Source organism: Labeo rohita, chromosome 3 (assembly GCF_022985175.1).
Source record: "Labeo rohita strain BAU-BD-2019 chromosome 3, IGBB_LRoh.1.0, whole genome shotgun sequence".
NCBI classification, from domain to species: Eukaryota; Metazoa; Chordata; class Actinopteri; order Cypriniformes; family Cyprinidae; genus Labeo; species Labeo rohita.
The window spans coordinates 30466173-30490870 of NC_066871.1; the positions used below are offsets into that span (position 1 = coordinate 30466173).

At 34.2% G+C, this 24698-nt stretch overlaps 1 protein-coding gene across 2 annotated transcripts in view; it reads right to left on the reverse strand.

Annotated features, from left to right (window-relative positions):
- Positions 1-24698, reverse strand: part of usp43b (ubiquitin specific peptidase 43b) — a 91365-nt gene that overhangs the window by 54550 nt on the left and 12117 nt on the right. For both annotated transcript variants that reach the window (XM_051102897.1, XM_051102896.1), the window contains exon 3: positions 5156-5265. In XM_051102897.1, coding sequence (XP_050958854.1) covers positions 5156-5265 — 110 coding nt within the window. The remainder of the gene's footprint in view (positions 1-5155; positions 5266-24698) is intronic.

Consider the following 24698-nt stretch of genomic DNA (forward strand, 5'->3'; position numbering starts at 1 on the left):
TATCATTGTATGTTTGGTGCTGTCATTTGGAAGAACACAAGAACAAGAATCTTTAACAGAACTGAACGTCATTGTTTTTTCTGTGTTTTTTAATGGGGCTGAATAAGGAACAGGTCTCGATTCTTCAACGCTATCTGCCACTGTATTTGCCAAATCCCACCTTCTAAGTAGAGCTTGAACATACCAGTTCACAACTGGAGGGATGTCCCAAAATAACTGAGTGCTCCATTACAGATGAAGAATATGCAAATCTGGTTAATTAATACAAAGTTGCCTGGGATAATAAACTTCCCAGACAAAAGAGGTCATCAAATGGATTATTCATCTCGAGACACCGTCAACACATATTAACAAACAAAGAGAATTTCCCAAGTGCATCTACCATTATCACATTGAGAAAATGGGAACAATTTGTACCATCTGAATCAGTTTTACTCATTAATACAGAATCAACTTTACTAACATCAACCCCCAATAACTCCAAAATCCACCTACCCAGCAGAGGGCGCACAAATATGTACACTACCCGTCAAAAGATGATTTTTAATGTTTTCTAAAGAAGCCTCTTTTGCTCACCAAGCCTCATTTATTTGATCTGAAGCACAGCAAAAACAGTAAAATTCTGAAATATTTTTACAATTTAAAATAACTGATTTCTATTTGAATGTATTTTAAAATGTAATTTATTCCTGTGATTTTAAAGCTGCATTTTAGCATCATTACTCCAGTCACATGATCCTTCAGAAATCATTCTAATATGCTGATTTGCTGCTCTAAAAACATTTATTATTATGATGATTATGTTGAAAAAAGCTGAGTAGAATTTTTTTAGGTTTCTTTGATGAATAGAAAGTTCAGTACATATCAATATATCAATAAATGATAAAAATGTTTCTTGAACAGCAAATCAGCATATTAGAATCATTTCTCAAAGATCATGTGACACTGAAGACTGCAGTAATGATGCTGAAAAATTAAGCTTTGAAGTCACAGGAATAAATGACATTTTATAATATATATTTAAACAGAACGCACTTTTTTTAAATAGTAAAAATATTTAAGAATATTACTGTTTTGCTCTATATTGGATCAAATAAATGCAGGCTGGTGAGCAGAAGCGACTTCTGTTCAAAAACTTTTGACTAGTAGTGTATATTTAAAAAACATTTTTAAAAATATATTGTTGCATACTGCTCATTGTGGCAATTTTTAGTATAAGTAGTATCATATCATACCGTAATATTTGTATTTCGTATTGACAATTAAGGATCACATTATTAGTGCAAACAAACAAGCAAATAAACCCTTCTGAAATAATCTTTCTTCTTCATATAGCTCAATATTTACACGTATCCTGCCAACAGAAGGAGCTCACTAAATATTTGGAAGACGTTGATGTGAATTGCATTCATGCCATGATCTGCATTAGTATGAAGTCCGCTTGAGTGGGAGTCATTTAAATTCCACACAGGGCCCGTCGCGGTATACAGCGCAATGAATCTGTGGCTTTTAAAGCTTCTCTTCTCCTATGCTGCAGCTGAAGCACTCTCAATAATTTCTTCCATAAACTCTCAGAACCCAAGGCGTACCTCTGGGCCTCAGGATAAAAGTGACTGTGGGATAATACTGTACCACCTAACTATCAACAGAGAGAGACGCTTTGGCCTGAACTTGCTTGTAATTACCAGAAATCTCTGGTGCTGTGAATCATATTGTGCGACGGTACAACAGATCTGTCTATCTGAATCCAACTGTTGCACTCTATTGATGGATTTCAAGTGTTTTTTTTTAAGGGCCACTGAGTAACACTATGATGAAATGGCAGATATTGATTGAAAGTACAGCAAAAACATGAGTTACTTCCTTTAGGAGCAGATGGCTGGTATGCTGTAATTTTCAAAACTACTAATTACAGTTCTTACAAACGAGAGATTCAGCCTGTGTCACACATTTAATCAATGTTGCGTGTTTAGGCTTGCTGATGTCTGGACTGCAGGCCAGGTGTTTGCGCAGAACTTTTTTGTCAGCGGTTGGTAGATGATAAACAGTAATTTTCGACTGTTGTCAGTGATTCATCATAAAATTTACGTAAAGTGAACAAATTAACCAGCTAGGAGCAGATGGAGGGTGGGAAAAACAGAAATGTTGATACCAAAAGAGAAGGATAAAGTAAAGTAATGATGTCTCAGAATGACAGTGAGAACACAGGTAACAGCTTACGTGAGGCAGGATGAGTGACTAACTGTTCAGACGCATGTCAGTCCAGAACTGCAGTGAAAGCAGTTGGCAAAAATGCATCTGCTGAAATTGCTCAAAAATGTTTTACCCACTGGAGCGAGAAGAAGATTTAGAGGGAATATGCCTGTTAGGATGAGGTGGTCGATCTGAACTGTGTAGGTTTTAGAATTTAGAATGGGATTCGTACACTTCTGCTTCAATTTATGAGCCTAAAGTACATGGTGTCGAAAGTTTACATACACCTTGCAGAATCTGCAAAATGTTAATTATTCACCAAAATAACAGGGATCATACAAAATGCATGTTATTTTTTATTTAGCACTGACCTGAATAAGATTTCATATAAAAGATGTTTACATATAGTCCACAAGAGAAAATAATAGTTGAATTTATAAAAATGACCCTGTTCTGATTTTTAATACATTTGATTCTTAATACCGTGTTGTTTGTTGAATGATCAGTTCTGAGTCCCTTTTTTTTAGTAAATAGTTAAACATGAGTCCCTTCTTCAGAAAAATCCTAAACAAATTCTTTGGTTTTTAAACATTTCTGTGTATTTGAACCCTTTCCAACAATGACTGCATGATTTTAAGATCCATCTTTTCACACTGACCAGTGTTGGAAAGGTTACTTTGGAAATGTAATGGGTTACAGATTACAATTTACTTGATTTAAAATGTAATAAGTATTAATAAGTTTAAAATGTAATAAGCATGTGTCCTATTCTGTGTCCTAAACTTCTGAAACATTGGTGTCTCATTTTAGAGCAGTCAGTGCAATTTATGAAAGAAGTCAATTGAATCTGTAAGTGGGGATGGGTGTGTGAAAAATTCAGAAGTAATCCCCTTTGTAATCACTGGCATTTTTCAAAAGTAACTGTAATTTAATTACACTTTTTTTCTTACTAACTGTAACTAATTACAATTACATTTATTCTGTAATTAAATTATGTAATTCCGTTACATGTAACTAGTTACTCCCCAACACTGCTGAGGACAACTGAGGGACTCATATGCAACTATTACAGAAGGTTCAAATGCTCATTGATGCTCCAGAAGGAAAAACAATGCATTAAAAGCTGGGGGTGAAAACTTTTGGAATTTGAAGGTCAGGGTAAATTTAACTCATTTTGTTTTCTGGGAAACATGTAAGTATCTTCTGTAGCTTCTGAAGGGCAGTACTAAATGAAAAAACAATATGATATTTAGGCAAAATAAGAAAAATGTACACATCATCATTCTGTTCAAAAGTTTTCAGCCCCCTCCCCCTCTCTCTTAATGCACCATTTTTCATTTTAGAGCATCAGTGAGCATTTGAACCTTCTGTAATAGTTGCATATGAGTCTCTCAGTTGTTCTCAGTGTGAAAAGATGGATCTCAAAATCATACAGTCATTGTTGGAAAGGGTTAAAATACACAAAAATGCTGAAAAACCAAAGAATTTGTGGATTTTTCTGAAGAACAGTGGGCAGCTTAACTGTTCAGGACAAACAAGGGACTCGTGAACAACTATCACTAAACAAAAAAAAAAAAAAAACAGCTGTAAAAACAGTATTAAGAATCAAGCATATGTAAACTTTTGAACAGGGTCATTTTTATAAGTTAACTATTATTTTCTCTTGTGGTCTATATGTAAACATCTTTTATGTGAAACATCTTATTTAGGTCAGTACTAATCCCTCTTATTTTGGTAAAATAACATTTTGCAGATTCTGCAGGATGTATGTAAACTTCTGACCTCAACTGTAGCGATGGTTTTTAGATATAGTTTGTTATTACATAAAGAAATACAGTCTGAGTTGTCTATGCAGTCAGTCTGAAGGTGAGGTTGGTTTTAGTAGAAATCGACTGGAGGTATTTGTCTTCAAACTTTAAATGCACCACTAAATCTCTTTGATGGAGACTTCAAATGGAGATCCCTAGTGGACAACCAAACCATCTGGCCTGATTGCAGTTGCTTGATGGTGATGGTTTGCTTGGATCTTCTGACTAAGAACAGCTTGCTGCAGTTGGACATACGGTATGCTGCCTCCCAAATCTGTTGGCTTTATCAATATTCGTTAACACAGATGATAAGCTGGACTGGGTGAAAAGAGGGGACCATATCCCAGGAGTTAACATAAACCGATTCATCTTATGTCATAGCAAGTGGAGTGTCACATTTGGAAAGCTGGTGCTGGGAAGGCTTTATTTCCCACATTGCTGGTCGTGAATAATAATCATCCTCTCACTAGTTTCACTATTTATGCTAAAAAGACCAGCTTTAAGGTGTCCTATATGCAGTTGAGGTCAAAAGTTGACATACACCTAGCAGAATCTTCAAAATGTCAATTATTTTACCAAAATAATTGGATCATACAAAATGCATGTTATTTTTTATTTAGTACTGACATGAATAAGACATTTCACATAAAAGAAGTTATGTGACATATTGTCCACAAGAGAAAATAATAGTTGAATTTATAAAAATGACCCCGTTCAAAAGCTTACATACGCTTGATTCTTAATACTGTTGTTGCTGTTTCAGAAGGAAACATGATACATTAAGGGACAGGGGGTGAAAACTTTTGAATAGAATGAAGATGTGTACATTTTTCTTATTTTGCCTTAATATCATATTGTTTTTTTCATTAATACTGCCCTTCAGAACCTACAGAAGATACTTACATTGTTCCCAGATGACAAAATAAGTTAAATTTACCCTGGTCTTCAAATTCCAAAAGTTTTCACCCCCCGACTTTTAATGCATTGTTTTTCTCTTCTGGAGCATCAGTGAGCGTTTGAACCTTCTGTAATAGTTGTCCTCAGTTGTGAAAAGATGGATCTCAAAATCTATAGACTTACCTGACCATATCCCAGGATCATTCTCTCACCAGTTTCGCTACTGATGCTAAAAAGACCCATTTCAGTAGACTTACTTATATTGTGCCTGGAAGTGCTCTTGCACAAAGCTGTGATGTACACCAGTCTGTGTCTGTGGTGAGGTCAGGTTATCAGAGACGGGCTTTTCATCACCTCCTTCTTGACCCTGCAACGAAAACAAAAAGGTCATGTAGACATTTAGATAGATTGTGCCTTACTGGCCACACTTCCAGGAAGTGTTAATAAGAACATCGACCTGCTTTCTGCCTCACACAGCGCGCCAATATTGCACTCTCACTCTTACAGTTCGTTTGAAGTTCTCTACCGGCAGTAGTGAACTTGACAACAGCTAAAAGAAAGACAGGAGGATGAAACCCACGGGGAGAGCTGCTCCACACTTCTCAAGGTCAAAAAACAAGATAGAGATGGTAGAGACCATATGCTTACTACAGCTTAAGATTTTATGTCAGACAAAGAGAGCGAAAAGGCAGGTGTATGAACTACAACTGATTGAAAAGTTTCAAGCGGTTTCATCATGAGATGAAAGCTGAGCGGTGGCCAACGAGACCTAAACGAATTAATGATTCTACACACCTTCTATCATCTGTTTTAGTGCATGATAATCTAATATAACCAAGATGTGAGGACTTTTAACCACAGTCAGACAACTCAGATGCATTATTGATAAAACCATTGCAAAAAAAACAAAAAAAACAATACATCCTTCATTTAAAGGGATAACTTACCCCAAAATGAAAATTCTGTCATTAATTTCATGTAAACAAGTAATTCAGGACTCTATCAAGCTTTAATCTGTAAATATTCTCTTAAAAGCAGACCACACAACTTAGACTTCTACTAGCAGCTTAAGCAAAACACTTTGAAGCATATTGTCCTTATCAAAGCTTTGCAGTTCGATTCAGTTGGTTGGCTCTTTTCAAAGAAGTCTGGCAGAGCAAACTCCCCACGATTCCTCGCTGTCAGCTGAGTCACGTCTGCCCCCTCACTGACAATCTGAAAGCTTTGGAAATATATGGTTGGAAAGTTGTCTTACATGTGAGAAACTAGAGACACAGCAAAGTCCTGACTAGAAAGTCTACTTTTACCAGTGCGTAAAGGAAATGTTACCTTAAAGAAACACCATCAAAGAGTTTTGAATGAAGGGAGCGTTCATTCACCTCCTTTCTTTAACCCAAGAACATGCAGTCTTTATCTTCTCCCTTTTCTACTTCTCTCAAATAGCCACTTTCGTTTTTAATACCACTACCTGTTTTTCTCTCTTTTGCTCTTTTTGTGCTCTAGTCTACTTAATTCTCCTTAGCTAATAATTAGGGCCTTGAGTTTTATGCAGAATGGTACTCCAGAGCACAAAGAGGAACAAATCCTCTTTTGTCTTTCTAAAAGCTTGAGATTCAGTGGCGTCAGTGGCGTAATTGCAGAACTTGTGAGTCTAGTAGTTTTTAGAGTTGAAAAAAGAGCAGTGTTGGGAAGTAACTCACTAGAAGTACTGCTAAGTGCAGAGGCGTTTTGTGCGCATGAATGTTACTAGATTAAATGTGAACATGCATTACTCATCTCACTTATACAAAAACAGATTTAGTATTTCTCAAAATTAATAAAAACAGTGAATATGATGCAAACCTGCAATAATTAAATGTTAAATAAAACAAATATCCTGTATGTATTTAATCCCATTTTACTGAACAATGTCTTTGCTGCTGACCGTCGATGACTATTTATCCATACTAATAAGCAAAAATGACTTTAGAGAAACATAAAATTTGTGTTAGGGCAGCACAGCTAAAAGGTTTGTTTAAACTGTGTCCTCTTCTGTAGAGACGTGACTGTACATTTCCTTCAGCTTATTCATTTCACTTTTAGTGTGAAGGGGCTTTTACATTTGCCAAAAAACAAAGAAGCATGCCCAGTCCAAAAGAAAATCATGCATTATTTTCTATAAAAAGTAGCTAAGTAATGCAATTAGTTACTTTTTTAAGGAGTAACACAATTTTGTAATGCATTACTTTTAAAAGTAACTTTTCCCAACACTGGTAATAATCAAACACACTTTGCTAAACTGTCTTCTCTCTCTTAAATTACATTGGAACTAATTAATTGAAGTGAATCAGTTTGTCCTCAATAGTCTAAATTAGTCTGCTTTGTTCTAGTGAGTTATTTCATTGGTAATTATTTGATTCACTCTATTATGATTCATCCTAGTGAACTGGTTCATCCTTAATGCTTTGATTTCATTCATTTTAGTGAATCATCCTAAATGATCTGATTCATTCTGTCCTGATTAATTGTAATGAATCGTATCAGTCTAAATGATCTGATTAATTTTCTTTTGATGAATTGTAGTGAATCGTATGAGCCTAAATGATCTGATTCATTTTATTCTGATTAGTTGTATTGAATCTTATATTCATAAATGATCTGATTCATTCTATTTTGATTAATTATATTGAACCATCATCTTAAATTTTCTGATTCATTCTAGTCTCATTGATTCCAGTGAATCATATCATCCTAAATGTTCTAATTAATTTTATTCTGATTAATTCTAGTAAACTGAAACATCCTAAATAATCTGATTCATTCTAGCCTCATTGATTCTAGTGAATCATATCATCTTACATGTTCTAATTCATTTTATTCTGATTAATTCTAGTAAACTGAATCAGCCTAAATGATCTGATTCATTCAGTTCTGATTAACCATAGTGAATCGTATCAGTCTAAATGATCCGATTCATTCTGTTCTGATCAATTGTAGTGAATCATATCATCTTAAATGATCTGATTCATTCTATTCTGATTAATTGTACTGAATCATATCATCCTAAATAATCTGATTTATTCTAGTCTTGTTGATTCTAGTGAATCATATCATCCCAAATGATCTGATTCATTCTGTTCTGATTAATTCTAGTGAATCATATCATCCCAGATGATCAGACTGAATTCTTTTCTGATTAATTGTAGTGAATCGTATAATCCCAAATGATCTGATTCATTTCGTTCTGATTATTTGTAGTGAATCATATCATCTTAAATGATCTGATTCACTCTAGTCTCATTGATTCTAGTGAATCAGTTTGTCACTTTCATATGTAGCATTGGAAAATCCAATGTGTTCCAGCAAATCAGCAAAAAAACATACGATTCTAACTCAGTTCTGTATTATATCTTGTGGTAGCTATTTTATGGTTAACATCTTGTATTGTAGCTTCATACTTTTTCAAACAAGTAGTTTCACCACTTTGAAACTGTAGCTTGCCAAGCTACTAGCTACTCATATTAAACGAAATCATTATCATTTTACTGCAGGATGTACAACAGAGGCTCTCTAATGGAATTTTAATTATCCTGATTTTGCAAATAATGAATTAGTAGTGCACCGGGAATTTTGCAGCATCAAATTTATTGCTGCTGTCTACGAAGTGAAGTTTTTTTTTCCCCCCTAGTAGCCCTGTGATCTCCACTGAGAGACGAGTACTAAGTTAGTAAGTCCCATAGGCAACACCACGAAGTGCAGTGCTGTACAGATACACATTCCATTGTTATCTGTGTAGGGCAAGAAGGAGGAAAAGACTTCAGGCCATTATTCAACAAGTGGGCTTATCACTTCTTTAAATTCTTCTGCCTGCCCCAGCCTGGTTAATGAGTGTGAAGGTCTCAGAAGATAAATGCTCCCATACACTTAGTTGGGAATGTGTCTTTAGATAGTAACTCAACAAACGTACCATACTGCTGGAACGAGAGAACCTGTGGTCCAAGGGTGCATTAAATGAATTATAACAATTAAAAATGAAAAAGTTAACATTTTAAAAAAATGTTTTCTTTGTATACCTGCAACTTTTATATCTGTGGACTCACTGTTTTCTGTACCACCGAGTTTGTTCTGTGAGTTTAATAAACATACTTTGCTCTAATCATAGTCTCGATGGCACAGACAAACACACTGTGATTAAATTAAAGGACATTACAGATAAATTAAAAGCCTGGTTGATCTTAATCCTGTCAGTACTGTATATTGTTCATGCTTCAGGCAGAATGAGGCTGACATCAAAGCGCTTGATGACCCCACTATGTGATCCTTGTTTTGAACAGAGGAGGTTGTGGATGAGTGAATTGGTCCAATCAAAGTAGGAGAGTCCAAGCTGCTTGAAACACGGCCAAATGTACCCGGTGCCAAAGGTGTCGTTTGAAAATGGCAGGTTGGGCAGCGCTTTGATGTCCTGCATCTGGAGCCTTTAAGTGAGTGTGTTTAATGACAGCTTCATCTTTAACCGTGTCCTGACCGGGAAGAGCGTCGCCTCTCCTGACACCTTAATACTGTCATGATTGATTTTAAGGATTTATAGCAATGATTTTGCTATGCAACTATTAACATAGAGTCATGGCCAAAAATATCAGCACCCTTGCAATTCTGTTAGAAAATGCAACCCTTCTCTCAGAAAATTGTTGCAGTTGCAAATGTTTTGTTACTCACGTTTATTTTTATTTTTAGCTTTTTTGCATTGGAACAACACAAAAAACAGAGAAGAAAAGTAAAATCTGATCCAGTTCCACAAAGAACCCAAAAATGCACTGGACAAAATTATTGGCACCCTTAACTTAATATTTGGTAGCACCCCCTTTGGAAAAAAATAACTGAAATCAGTCGCTTCCTGTAACAATGAATGAGTTTCTTACACCTCTCTACTGGAATTTTGGACCACTCTTCTTTTGCAAACTGCTCCAGGTCATTCAGATTTGAAGGATGCCTTCTCCCAACCTCTGTTTTGAGATCTCTCCACAGGTGTTCTATGGGATTCAGATCTGACTCATTGCTGGCCATTTCAGAACTCTCCAGCGCTTTGTTTGTAACCATTTCTGAGTGCTTTTTGAAGTGTGTTTCGGGTCATTGTCCTGCTGGAAGACCCATGACCTCTGGTGGAGATGCAGCTTTCTAACACTGGCCACTACGTTGCACCCCAAAATTCTTTGGTAATCTTCAGATTTCATGATACCGTTCACACGGTCAAGGCATCCAGTACCAGAAGCAGCAAAGCAACCCCAAAACATCTTTGAACCTCCACCATGTTTGACTGTAGGAACTGTTTTCTTCTCTTTAAAGGCCTAATTTCTTGTAAACAGTGCCATGATGTCCTTTACCAAAAAGCTCTACTTTTGTCTCCGTCCACAGTACATTCTCCTAGAAGGATTGTGGTTTTGTCACATGAGTTTGGGCAAACTCCAGTCTTGCTTTTTTACGCCTTTGTGTCAGCAGTGGTGTCCTCCTACCATAGCGTCCCTTTTCATTCAGATGGCGACGGATAGTGCGAGCTGACACTGTTGTACCCTGTGTCTGCAGATCAGCTTGAATTTGTTTGGAAGTTAATCAGCGTTCTTTATCCACCATTTGAACAATCCTTCGTTGTACTTTTTCATTAATTTTGCTCTTCCGTCCACGTCCAGGGAGGTAACCTACAGTGCCATGGGCTGTAAACCTCTTGATGATATTGTGCACAGTGGACACAGGAACATTAAGATCTCTGGAGATGGACTTGAAGCCTTGAGATTGTCCATGTTTTTCCACATTTTTTTTCTCTCAAATCCACAGACAACTCCTATACACTTCTTTCTTTTCTCCATGCTCAGTGTGACACAACACAAAGGTTGAGTCAACTTTTCTATTTTCTAAATAATTTTGTCTAGTCTATTTTTGAGTTCTGTGTGAAATTTTTCTTTTCTTTTCTTTTCTTTTTTTTTTTTTTTTTTTTTTTTTGTGTGTGTGTTGTTGCAGTGCAAACAAAAACAATAAGCATGTAAATACCAAAACATTTGCAATTGGAACAATTTTTTGAGAGAAGTGTTGCATTTTCTGACAGAATTGCAAGGGTGATGATATTTTTGGGCATGACTGTACAACTAACTGGAAGTTAAAAAATAACATGCAGGCCATCTCGGCAATGCTCACCTACACAATAGTGTCATTGTTCACTCACCGTTGTTTTGTTTTATACAAATTAAAGATGAAACAAAAAGAAACCAGAAAAGTACCATAATCCATATGATTATATGGTGTGTTAATTCAAATATAGGGTGCAACCCATTATGTCAAACATGTTTGGTCCTGTAACTGATGATGTAGTCATATTTACCATTGTTTGGTCATTTCCAGTTATTTCAAAATGAAACCATGTGATTTAGAATTTCGCATAAGGGTGAAAGATTTTCACATGTGAAAGATTCTGAAAGCTGCTTTGTTGCTTCATACATTGTTAAATACATTACATATATAAAAAAATATATATATATATATATATATATATACACACACACACACATATATATATATATATATATATATATACATAAATATATATATATATATTTTACAATCAAATGTAACATCTTTTATTTTTGGTGAACAAATTACTGCCCAACAGATTTTTACTGTTGAGATAAAGATATGAAAGAAAAATTGCAATATTTCTTAAAATAAAGGGCAACACTTTACAATAAGGTTCATTACTTGTAGTTGTGTAACTACATCTATATATAACTAATCTATATATATATATATATCAATTATATGAATACAAATATATACATGTAAATATTTTCAAAATATACATTGTATGTGTGCATATTTACACTGTCCTCCAAAAGTTTGGAAATGCCCTAGAAAAGTGGGGTTTTGGACAATATTGGCATAAATCCTTTTTAATTTGTTATAATTTTGCACTGACAATGTTAATACATTAACTAATGTTAATAAATGACATATTTTCGTAAAGTGTATTACATTTGATTAAATGTATAGGCCATGATGCAGAAAACTCTGAATCATAAAATCCAGTCATGAAAATGGAATTTGGTCTATTATTATTTTTTTAAGCCGTACTACGTTATTGACGACAGACAATGGGTCTTTTTTGTCTTTGAAATTTTATTGCAATTTCTTCAGTTTTTGTTTTAGATTCTCCTATAAAAAATTGGAAAAAGTCAAATGGATTACTTGGTGCTTTAAAGTGTTCTTGGAGTTGGCATACATGTTAATGTTTGGGTCAACTACTCCTTAAAACTTGTGCTGCAAGGGAGTTTTAGTTAACAGGGCAAATGCGAGCTGGTCTAAGAAACTTAAGTGTAGTCAGTATGTAGATTTGTTCTGCAGTCATTAGCATATACAGTACATGCATTTTTGCAAGCTTGCACAGATTTCCTTTTAATTAAAGCACTGCAACATTAAAAATGATAGGAGAAATGCTATTTTAAATGAGCAAATAGTTAAAGCAGGCGGTTTTTACTCTGATCATTTGTTCTTTCTCTCCTCTGTCAGTGTAATTCTGGCTGAGCTTCCTAAATCAGCCCGTGTGAGCCATTTTCAGTGGAATTTATGTCCAGTCTTTCATCCTTCTGCGGTCTTGAGTGTCAGCAGGCATAACCGTCAAAGATATGCAGAAGAAAACTGCGCTTTACTGGGAAGATATATGTTTGAAAACTATCTGAAAACTCTAGTCGGGCAATACATGCTGTCACAGCAATGGCATTACGATGAATAATTCACAACCCTGATCAGACAGATGGATGCGTACCTTGTGAAGCGATACATTCATTGCATCTGTTCTTGCGGCCACAACACAGCGTGGCCCAGATAAGCAAAAAGGGCCTTTTACAACACTTAAACACAGAAACACACACACATGCCCACACGTACACTGGAAGCATTAATGAATAATGGACATCCCACTCCTCTGAGAAAAACTACCTGCTGGGCTCTAAACTATAAATATCGCCCCTTTTAAAAGATGGAGAGAAAACCAGGGATGAACAATTGCACCTCTACTTATGGCCTACAGGAGATCCTGCTCACAGACTCTAAAATTGCACCGGTCTCACAACAGAAAACATGTAACATATAGTATAAGCAACTCTACAAGGAGTAATTCATGAGTAATGGAGTAAATCTACTGTAGTGTCCCTAAAACTGTTTGGGAAATAAAGATAACACAAATACGCTTTAAAAAGCTAAGTTTTAGTTTTAAGTTTTAAGAACATATCACTCAAAAAAACATTATTTTGTGAAAAGTGCTGCACCAATAAAACTATAGAAAGTTGGCTATAGCAATTTTTTACAATTCAGTTTTAATTTTAAATACTGGTAGTCGTTAATATTTGATATTTAATTGTAAATGTTAATTTGTCCTATTTTTAGATTTGATAAGATTGTTTGTTTTTATTAAAGTCCTCTTTAAAAACACTAATAATTTAATAACACTGTAAAATGTAACCTTTAGCAAATCTCAGAATGAATTTGAATTTTTCAAACTGTACATAATAATGATTTGATGCTTAAATTCACTTGTAGCATTTTTAAACTTTTTTTTTTTTAATTTAATATATAAAATAAAATGTAATACATGCTATTTATTGGTTATTGACCATAGCTAATAATAATAAAAAAAATGAATATTAATTTTTCACGCTTATAATTGTAATGATGTGATGCTTAAATTCACTTGTAGTATTTTTAAACATTTTTAAAAACTATTTATATGTTAAACTAGTATAGAACTTGCCATTTCTTAGTTATTGGCCGTAACTAATAAAAAAATGAATAAGAAAATTATTATTTTAATATATTAAAATTAATATATTATAATTATTGTTAGTATCAGACAGAACTGTTCCAATATTTTTTTAATAGAAAATAGTGTTTACTAATTCAAGATGGTTTTGTTTATTATTACTATTATTTTTTTTTATTAATACACTAGTATTAGTTGATATTGGATATTTATTTGTAAATGCTCATTCCTTCTATTTTTACTTTTGATAGCATTATTATCAAAGTTATTTTTTAAAAACACTAATTTAACAACTTTAATGTAGTCTTTAGAAAATCTTACAATGAATATTAATTTTTCACACGTATAATAATAATAATGTGATGCTAAATAATAATATAATACAATAAAATGGTATTTCAGTAAATATATACATATATTTACTGAAAATTGATTTTAATAATACATGATAGCTTAGTTTATCATTATTATTATATTAATTCATAAACTAGTATTGGTTGATATTAGATATTTATTCAGAAATGATCATTACCTCAATTTTACTTTTGATAACATTATTTTGTTTTGATTAAAGTTATATTTAAAAAAAAACAAACAAAAAAACAAATTAACAACAAACAGGAAATGCAATCTTTAGAAAATCTTAAAATGAATACTCATTTTTAACACTTATAATTATAATGATGTGAAGCTTAAACTCACTTGTAGAATTTTTTACATCTTATTTGTAACTTTATTAGATTAATAAAAAAAAAAACTGGTTATCGACCATTACTAATTAAAAAAAAATGTTGCAATGAATATTCATTTTTCACACTTTTCATTTTCATTTTTTACATTTTAGTTTTTTAATTTTATTAGAGAAAAAATAAAAATTAAATACCCGCCACTTATTGGTTATTAACCATAACTAATTAAAAAAAAGAAAGAAAGAAAAGAAAAAAAAAACAAGAATTAATTACTTGTTTGTCGACTTCAGGCAGAATTTTAAAATTGTGCTTCTCTCCACCGGTTTTATTTTTTCCTATTTAATGCAATGACGTTCATACATTAAGTCTCCAAATCAATAGGGGGCGCTGTTTGTGCCCTATCGCTGTTGTTTGCATTTCTTCCACATTTCTTACAAAAGTTGTTTGCTTAATTCCAATAGGAAATAGAATAACGAATAAGTTAATCTAGATGAATGTCATCTGCATGATTCTGTTTGCATTCTTTCATTTTAAGCAATAAAGCATTAACCATGTAAATATACTGTGGTAAAACAGGGCAGGCATTTAATTAAAACTGATTATGTCCAGTCAATCTGTCAGAGACAGTTGTTAAATGATGTGTCTGAAGCTGTGGATGTTTGTCTCGCTAATGTTAGCGTTGCTCAGTCAGAATGTAAGCAAGAGAGCGATGGAAAGACGAGTGTTAGAGAAGATGTGCTGACTGAGCAGAGTCAGTGTTTATACTAATTCAGCAGTGTTTTCATGTGCATCAGTCCAGTGTAATTACAAGATCTAAACATCATTTACAGCACAGAAGGTTTCCACCTTCCTCCTCCAGTAAAGATCTGATCTTCTTTCTTGAAGGATGACACACTAAATACGTTCAAAGAGAGAAGGGTCTTTATACTGATGATTTAAGGGTGTTTTTGTATAAATTGGTCCACATACTGTATTTGTACTGTTCTTTACTGTTCTTACCTGGGCAACCAGATCCGTTTTAGCACAATACAAATCTTGGATCTACTACAATATTTAACATAAGTACAGCGTTTTCTTTACCAAAACACTATGCCTGTGTGTTTGAAGAGAGTAGAGCGAGTCTTAGCATTTAACGTATACTTGTAGCCAATATACTTTCATATGTTTTAAATATCCTGTGCATATAGTGCTTATATTATGGGATTTGTATTAAGAAGTGTATTAAAAAACAAGCCGTGATTTATGCCACTGCCATACCCTATAGTTTTGTGAAACGTCACCACTGAAATAATCATAATGAGCCTTTAATTGTGTACATAGCCTAATAAGCGCTCAAGCGCATGCAAAAAGCTTGCTACAGCTCACTGGCAGATATAATAATTATGAATGTGTCAGGTAAAGACCGTTTTAATAATTTATTAATAATCTAGTGCTTTCTTTGTTTTCAGCTTAAGAGATGAAGTCGACAACACTGACTTGTCATCTACACAGTACACTGTAAAAAACAATTTGTTGAGTCAACTTAAAATAATTTGCCTTAAAATTTTAAGTTCAGTTAACTCGAAAAAGGTTTATTCAACATGAAATGTTAAATTATACTAAGTGACAACTTAGATATTTGAGTTGAATCAACTTAAAATTTGAAGGCAGCTGGGTTACTTACCCATCTGTTAAGTTTAGCAAACACAAATATCTAAGTTGTTACTTAGTACAACTTAACATTTCAAGTTGACTAAACTTATTTTAGTTGACTGAACTTAAAATTTTAAGGCAGCAGGGTAACAAATTATTTTAAGCTGATTCAACAAATTGTGTTTTTTTATTTTTTACAGTGTAGTGATGCGCCTTTATGCATGTTTTATATGAATTACATAATCTGAGAATATTTGTTTTCCATTTGAATTGGTTCATTTAAAAGTAGACATTTCATGTCTGTAAGGCAAATATACACAGAGTTTCGAAGTTTCACACTCAAGTTTACAGAGACCAAGATGGCAGAAAGCGCATCCTGTTTGCTTTAATTATTTTACAAAAGTGCAACGTTTCGAGTCTTTACAGATTCGAAAGATGTATTACTTTATTTTATAGAGCATTTTAAGAGCAAGTGAGCGGCATCTTCATCTGTCATACAGTGAGTGCGCTACTGTTCAGCTTCCACACTACTCACAGACACTTCAATAGCGCACATTTTTCTAGGTTAACATTAGATTGAGCTGCCATGTAAAGTTGCCACTATATACATCTTTCAGATGAAAAGACATGAAAGCCTGTCCGATGAATTATATTACCACACTGACCAGCTGTCCTCAATCTCGCAATCTGCGTGACTTCACTACTTCCTGTGGATTTTTTATTTTTTATTGCATCTAAGCGACTAATAAAAGTTTGGTCGACCAAGCCTCTTCTCGTCAACTAATGGTTGGTCGACTATTAGGGGGCAGCCCTATAGTAAGTAAATATGGCTATTGTTGATGTTGATCACAATTTATTGGTAACAGACTACAGTATTCTGACTGATTGAATTATTTGATTACATTCAATTTTTCGACATTTCTAATAAGGAAATAAAAACTGGCCTTACAAAAGTCAAAAACAAACAAATAAATATAAAGAAAATAATTTGCCAGTGGGGAAATACTTCTCCTTAATAGAAAAGTTTAATTTCTGACCCTGGTTGTCACCCATAACTAATAGAAAAATTTGTAAGAAAAAAATCATTGGCCTCTTGGTGTTAAGTCAGAATTTTAATAAATTCCAGTTTATTCTAAACCCATCTTGTGTAACCAGACTTTTGATGTTTACAGTTTTTCTCAGTCGCTTTGGTGCATTTCTCACAACACTATTTACATTTGCACAACAGTTAATGCATTTCTCAAAACAATTAGTACAAACTGCAAAACCTAGTTGATAACCTGCAAAAGCGTGTCACTTGCTCAAAATGGATAGCTCATTCCTCAAAAGCAAGTATTCATGTCAATGAAAGTGTCAGTGTCATCAAGATGAAAAGTCCTGACACCATTGTTTATGAACAAGATAGTCAAATGGCTTTGTCATGTTTTCATTATGACAGTTTACTCTGTAAATTTTTTCCTATGCAAAAAAGTCAGATTTTGGTGAAACTTCCTGAAAATGCTCAAGACAGCACTATATACTATTTGCACAGCCATTTGAAAACTACAGTAAAGCTAGACATTACTGTATTTAGTGAGGTATCTGAGTACAAGACACTGAATATGTATGTTTCACATTTTTACTGCATATGCTCTTTGCAATTCTAATTTATTCAAAGCATTGTGCAAACGAATAAATACACCCTTATTTACAACAAACATAAACTACCTTTGGGTAGAGCTGTGCACAATTGTAAACAATATTGCAGTACATATTGGAACTGAACCTACAACATACATAGGTCTGTAAATCATTCATGCACATTTGCAGAAATTGTTCAATTTAGAAGACATTTTCAGGAAAAAAAAGATTTAAAATTTTTTATAAAATTTGCTTGACAGATTTTGACAACTAGTTCAACATTTTTGTATGTAATGACTCAAGCAATGAAATGAGGACTATTAGTTTTATATGGAATGACTATTCAGCATTCACAAGTTTAGTTAATTTTGACTGACATGACATAAGCAAATGATAATGTTATAAAACAGCAGAGAGTTGTATGAAAGCAATTGATGCATGTCCAAAAGCATTTGCAATTTGTTGGAAGGAATGAGAAACTGCTACTATGATGTGCACAAATGACTAAATGTTGTGGAGGTTGAAGTAAATGTTGTGCAAATGTAAATAGTGTTGTGAGAAATGCACCAAAGCGACTGAGAAAAACTGTAATGTAAAGCTGTGTTTTTCATATTTTTCTTTTTCATAAGTTTTCTTGATTCTGATTTAATTGGTCAGTTAATATGTAATAATCGAAAAGCAGGTCAATCAGTTACATTAACAAGGCTTTAATGAACATGTTTCTTCAAATTCAAAAAGTTTTCACCCCCAGGCTCTTAATGCATTGTATTTCCTTCTGGAGCATCAGTGATCATTTGAATCTTCTGTAATAGTTGCATATGAGTCCCTCAGTTGTCCTCAGTGTGAAAAGACCTATGCATATTTCTTATGATAAATAGTAATATATTTATGTCACAATTTCTTCAAGTTAAACCATTTGATTTTGGTCATTTGTAATGAAAACTTTTTGAGTTTCAGTGCATATTTGACACTCAGTCACTCCAAGACACATGCAAACTACATATTTAAGTTTTTTTAGCTTTAATAATGTCTTAGTTTCATGCTAAACTCGTTTAATGTAAGTAGACGTGTGTAAAGCAGGGCCCTAAGAAGTTGTTTTTTTTCCACCAGAGTTTGTCATTTTAATTTTTCTAGATTCGTTAAATCAAATTGTAATAATCAAAACATGTCTAATTAGTTACATTATACATATATATATATATATATATATATATATATATATATAAATGGTAAATAATAATACAAAATTTCTTCAAGTTGAACCAAACTTTTATTTTGTAGGTTTGTAGTGTCACAACATATTGTGATTTGATTAATTGTATTTGCAATTTGATTAATCTAAAAATTGCATTCTGTGTTATTCAGTTCAGTTTTTATGACTGGATTCTGCAATTATATCTGCTTTTTCCACAAGTAAGACAGGAAGAGACTGTCTAACCAATACTGTTTTTTTTTATATATGTGATTTAGGGATTGACTTATCTGGAAATGTTGATACAGCAATAAAAGGAGTGGAAAACTCTGCAGCAGTATTGGTCTTATATGACTACACAGAAAACACTGAAAGAAACTAGTGGGAGTGTATGTGGACTTTTTGGTCATAATTTCTGTTATGCAAACATGCTGGAGCAATCATGTGCCTGTATGTTTATTTGCTTTGTGTTGAGATGAAATGCATCAGATGAATATTTTAAGTGTTTAGATGCAGGAGAATCTCATTAGTGTGACTGATCAATAACATTGTGCAAACAGACAATCTCCCCATCTGTTTAGGAAGAGGAAGTGAAGCTCCGCTAAGCGAGAGCTAAGAATAGAATGAGTCCAATAAGGACGTGCACAAAAAAAAGTGTCTCTTTCAAAGTTCTCTCTCCCTCTGTGTCTTTCCCTAGAGGTGGGCAGCAATTCATCCAGCAATGCTGTGAGACGCTGGCTTCCTACCTTGTGCTGGTTTCTATGGAGATGCCAGTGGGCAAATACACAAAGAGACACAGAGAGACGGAGATAAAGAGAGCAGGGGAAAGAAAAGCTAGTCCTCCGTGGAGAAGAGCTCTTGGCATGCTTTCAGAACTGGATGCAGAGCAGCATTTATTTCCTTTCAGACATCGACGGGGAGAACCGAGAGTATGCAAAATGAATAATAATGAGGGGCATTTCATGGAGCGTATTTACCTCTGTGAGGCACCTGTGATGGAATGAAAGCGAAATGAGCTCTAATGAAAGGAAGGGCGCTGATATCGCTTCTCAATATCACTTGTCACAATTTTGAGAGTACTACTATATTACTGGGACCTCAGAGCATTATTAAATTAGGAAAAATACTAGAAAATGTATTCAATATTTGTGGGTTTTAATAACATAGTAAATAATGCACTGATTATTTATGTATGTATGTATGTATTTTGATTAATTATATCTTTCTCTATACAGCTGAGGTGAAAAGTTTACATACATCTTGCAGAATCTGCTAAATGTTATTTTTACCAAAATAAGAGCGCTCATACAAAATGCATGGTGTTTTTTATTTAGTACTGACCTGAATAAGATATTTCACATAAAAGACATTTACACATAGTCCACAAGAGAAAATAATAGTTGAATTTATAAAAATGACTCTGTTCAAAAGTTTTCATACACTTGATTCTTAATACTGTGTTGTTACCTGAATGATCCACAGCTGTTTTTTTTTTTTTTGTTTTTTTTTGTGTAGTGATAATTGTTCATGAGTCCCTTGCTTGTCCTGAACAGTTTAACTCCCCGCTGTTCTTCAGAAAAATCCTTTAGCTCACACAAACCCTTTGAACCCTTTGAACCCTTTCCAAAAATGACTGTATGATTTGGAAATCCATCTTTTCACACCGAGGAGAAGGTTAAAACACTCATTGATGCTCCAGAAAGAAAAACAATGCATTAAGGTTGGGGTGAAAACTTTTGAACAGAATGAAAATGTGTACATTTTTCTTATTTTGCCTACATATCATATTTTTTTCATTTAGTACTGCCCTTCAGAAGCTACAGAAGATACTTACATGTTTCCCAGAAGAAACATGTTTCTTGAAATTCAAAAAGTTAATGCATTGGGGTTCCTTCTGGAGCATCAATGAGTGTTTGAATCTTCTGTAATAGTTGCATATGAGTCCCTCATTTGTCCTCAGTGTGAAAAGATGGATCTCAAAAACATACAGTTATTGTTGGAAAGGGTTCAAATACAGAATTTGTGGTACCTGAAGGATTTTTCTGAAGAACAGTGGGCAGTTTAACTGTTCAGGACTAAGGACTCATGAACAACTATCACTAAAGAAAAAACAAACAAACAAACAAACACACAGCTGTGGATCATTCAGGTAACAACACAGTATTAAGAATCAAGTGTATGTAAACTTTTAAACAGGGTCATTTTTACAAATTCAGCTATTATTTTCTCTTGTGGACTATATGTAAATGTCTTTTATGTGAAATATCTTATTCAGATCAGTACTAAATAAAATAACATTCTGCAAGGTGTATGTAAACTTTTGACCTCAACTGTATATATAAATTTACCAAAATCAAAGACATTTACAAATAGTCCACAAGAGAATATAAGTTGAATTTATAAATATGACCTTGTCAACAATTACGTACACTTGATTCTTAATACTGTGCTGTTACCTGAATGATCCACGGCTTTTTTTTCTGTTTTGTTTAGTGATAGTTGTTCATGAGTCCCTTGTTTGTCCTGAACAGTTAAATTGCCCGCTGTTCTTCAGAAAAATCCTTCAAGTCCCACAAATTATTTGGTTTTCCAGTGTCTTTTGTGTATTTGAATCCTTTCCAACAATGACTATATGATTTTGATCCATCTTTTCACACTGAGGACAACTGAGGGACTCATTCACAACTTCAACAGAAGGTTCAAACACTCACTGATGCTCCAGAAGGAAACACGATGCATTATATGTATATAGCTGTGGATCATCTGATAACAACACAGTATTAAGAATCAAGCGTATGTAAATTTTTGAATGGGGTCATTTTTATAAATTCACCTATTATTTCTCTTGTAGACTATATGTAAATGTATTTTATGTAAAATATGTTTTACACCTCACACTCTTACAAATAAAGATTCCAAAAGACATTTCTACAGTGATGTCACAGAGCAACCATTTTTGGTTCCCCAAAGAACCTTTCAGTGATCTGTTCTTAAAGGAAACATTCTTTTTCATAATGATGTGCGTGCTGTGTGCACAGTCTTTATCAATATGGTGGGACTAGACAGAAGGTGCCATGAGCGTAAACAAACAATGGCTAGCAAACAGCAAGTTTTGTCATGACTTGTCATCAGAAAAGCCCAAAAAGAATGAAAAACAGACAGCAGACACAAATCTGGACTGAATGAAGAATACTGTCAAAGCGAACTGAGGTAAAATAGTGTTTATTTAACCTTTTTTTCACTCTGTCGTGGTAGTTCAGGAAATATCATAAATGCAGGAATATTAAAAGTTTGAAAGCATGAAGGTGTGCTGCTACTGGCCAGCGTTGTGGACAATGAAAAAAAATGAAACATGCTAGTCCTTCTGTGGTGATGTCGTGAAACATCACAGACATGGCATCGGTTGTCGTCCATTACGGTACATTACATGAGATGAAATGATTGAATCTTGTGTGCCAGTGCCCATTGTCATCTAAGAATCCCCACGACGCCCTACCGAATAACATTTTAAGAATCTAACGATCCTTATTCAACTTAAAAGAACCTTTTGTGCAATAGAGAGATTTCATGGATGTTAGTTTCTTCATGTAACTGTAGACACCAAAAAGAACCTTTATCTTTAAGAGTGCAGACAGTACAGGTCGCTCTGGCATTTCTGTGCTCAGGTAGTTTAGACTGGACGACTTCCATACTGTCTCTCTGGGTAGTTTTAGAAATTTCCTGATTTGCCGGACATCCAACACCAACCCCTTTGTCTTGCAGATGTTCAGCAGCAGGTGGTTTTCCGCACACCAGAAGTCCTCTAGCAGCTTCCTCTACTCTGACTCATCTCCATTACTGATGTGTAAACTACAATGACGAGTCCACAGAAAACATCTGCAGGTGGCACGACCTACTCTTACATTGCTAGACTGGGACTGAAAAAAGACACTCTCAGTGCCATGGCCTCAAAAACTCCCGCAGAGACGATTATGGTCTCGCCTTCAAAATCCTAATTAGAAACAAACTTCTTCACACATTTATATACAAGTTTGCAGTCATGCAAGAGAAAACACATTTTACATTTTTATTTTACTAGGAGTTCAAGTGCGTATCGCTGAAACCCTATTGTAATTGTTAGAATGGTCACTGACCGGCGATCTCCGCGTAAAACCGATCATGCAGACCAAATCATGCAGACCAATCACTCGAAAGGGGCAGGGCCACTTTTAGTAAAATGCCTTTAACTCCTGAGCGGAATGAAATATCTCCGCCTAACTCAGAACACTTATGTAAGAGCTCAATCTGAGGTCACAGGAAAAACATCATGGAGCTTGGCCACTTGGTGGTGCAATAAGAATGTAAAAAACATAAAAATGGATATAACTGCACAACCATTTGTCCTATCAACATGAAAATCAGTGTGCACCAGAGGATGCTTTAACCGAAAATTGTCCGTCATTGACAGAATTTTTTTATCGAATGTTTTCCAAGCCGTTTAATTACGCACAGGTGAGTACACAGAAGCTACAACAATCTATCACTCCACATTAAAAAGCACCAAAACGATATTTATTTTCTAATGTAATGGACAGAATTTATAATCTGAGACTTTTATTGGAAGGAATTTATTGGAAGGAAGGTGCACTATGTACTGTTCATTCATCCAATGAAAACAGCAAAGACCAAATGATCGATTGAGATTTAAGAATCGATACTGGTTCATTAAAATGACATTATAATTGTGTTATTATAATTAAAATATGAAAATAAACATTGTCGTCATTGGCTGACAAAGTTTGAGCACCTGTTAGACAAGTTTATCAGAGGCCAAAATCGAATGAAAGAAATCGGCAACTGGGGGCGATATCGCATTTTTCAAGGGCGTAAACGATTGTACGTTGCATATTTTTTCGCACATACGCATCGTATTCATATCATATGATAGAACTTCTCATTCCAGAAAACTTTGCCTCTAGAACCACTGCTGTCATTCAAATTGATTGTTAAATGATGTAAAAAACCTACTTTTGCAAACTAGTCCTAGGTCTTTCACTCAATCTGGAAAAAAAACAATGCAGTACAATTTTCTGGACTTTCAAGGCCAATAATTATCAAAGAAATGTTGAAATTTACCCTTTATGAAGCTATAACGGGGTCATTTAGAAAATGGGCTTGTCCAAATTTACCCAAAATCCTATAAAGCCTAAAAACTCAAAACTTTACGAAACCTGCTGAGCACATGTGACAGGTGATTCTAAATAAGCATGCCAAGTTTTAAGTGGATCGGACCACAGCTGGCGCTATAACATTCAGAAACATTAAAAAACATCATATTTCTACAGTAAAATACCTGGATTTGCTTTTCTAATAATTGATTTAGGTGGATACAGCGTTGCTAAATAATATGTAATGTCTTTTTACTTATATGCTTAAACGCCTTAAGTGCTTGAACTCCAGTAATCGCTGCTTGCAGCTTTATTTTAATTTAATTTAATTTAATTTAATTTAATTTAATTTATCCTGCGACCCTACATAGAACAAGCTGTTTGGAAAGTGGATGGATGTATTTCTTTTATTTTAGTGTATTTATTCTGTTATTATTACTATTGTTTTAGCTTTATTTCGCATCTGCTACTTAAGTGTCCATTAGCATGTTCGCCCTACAATTCACCTCCAAACTGCACTTGCTACATTCATAGTGCAGTGTAAAATACAGCCATCATTTATCGTCAGATGGTACTATTACCTGAGTTACTGTGATTAACAGCCAGACAAGTTAAAGGGAATGCGTAACTTTGTAAGAATTTTGGACGCAGTCATGATTACATCACTGTAAATTAATTTAAACCCTGTATGAGGGCTCCAGGGAGGATTTTGCACCTCTCTCTATTGCTCTCCTTCAGTCC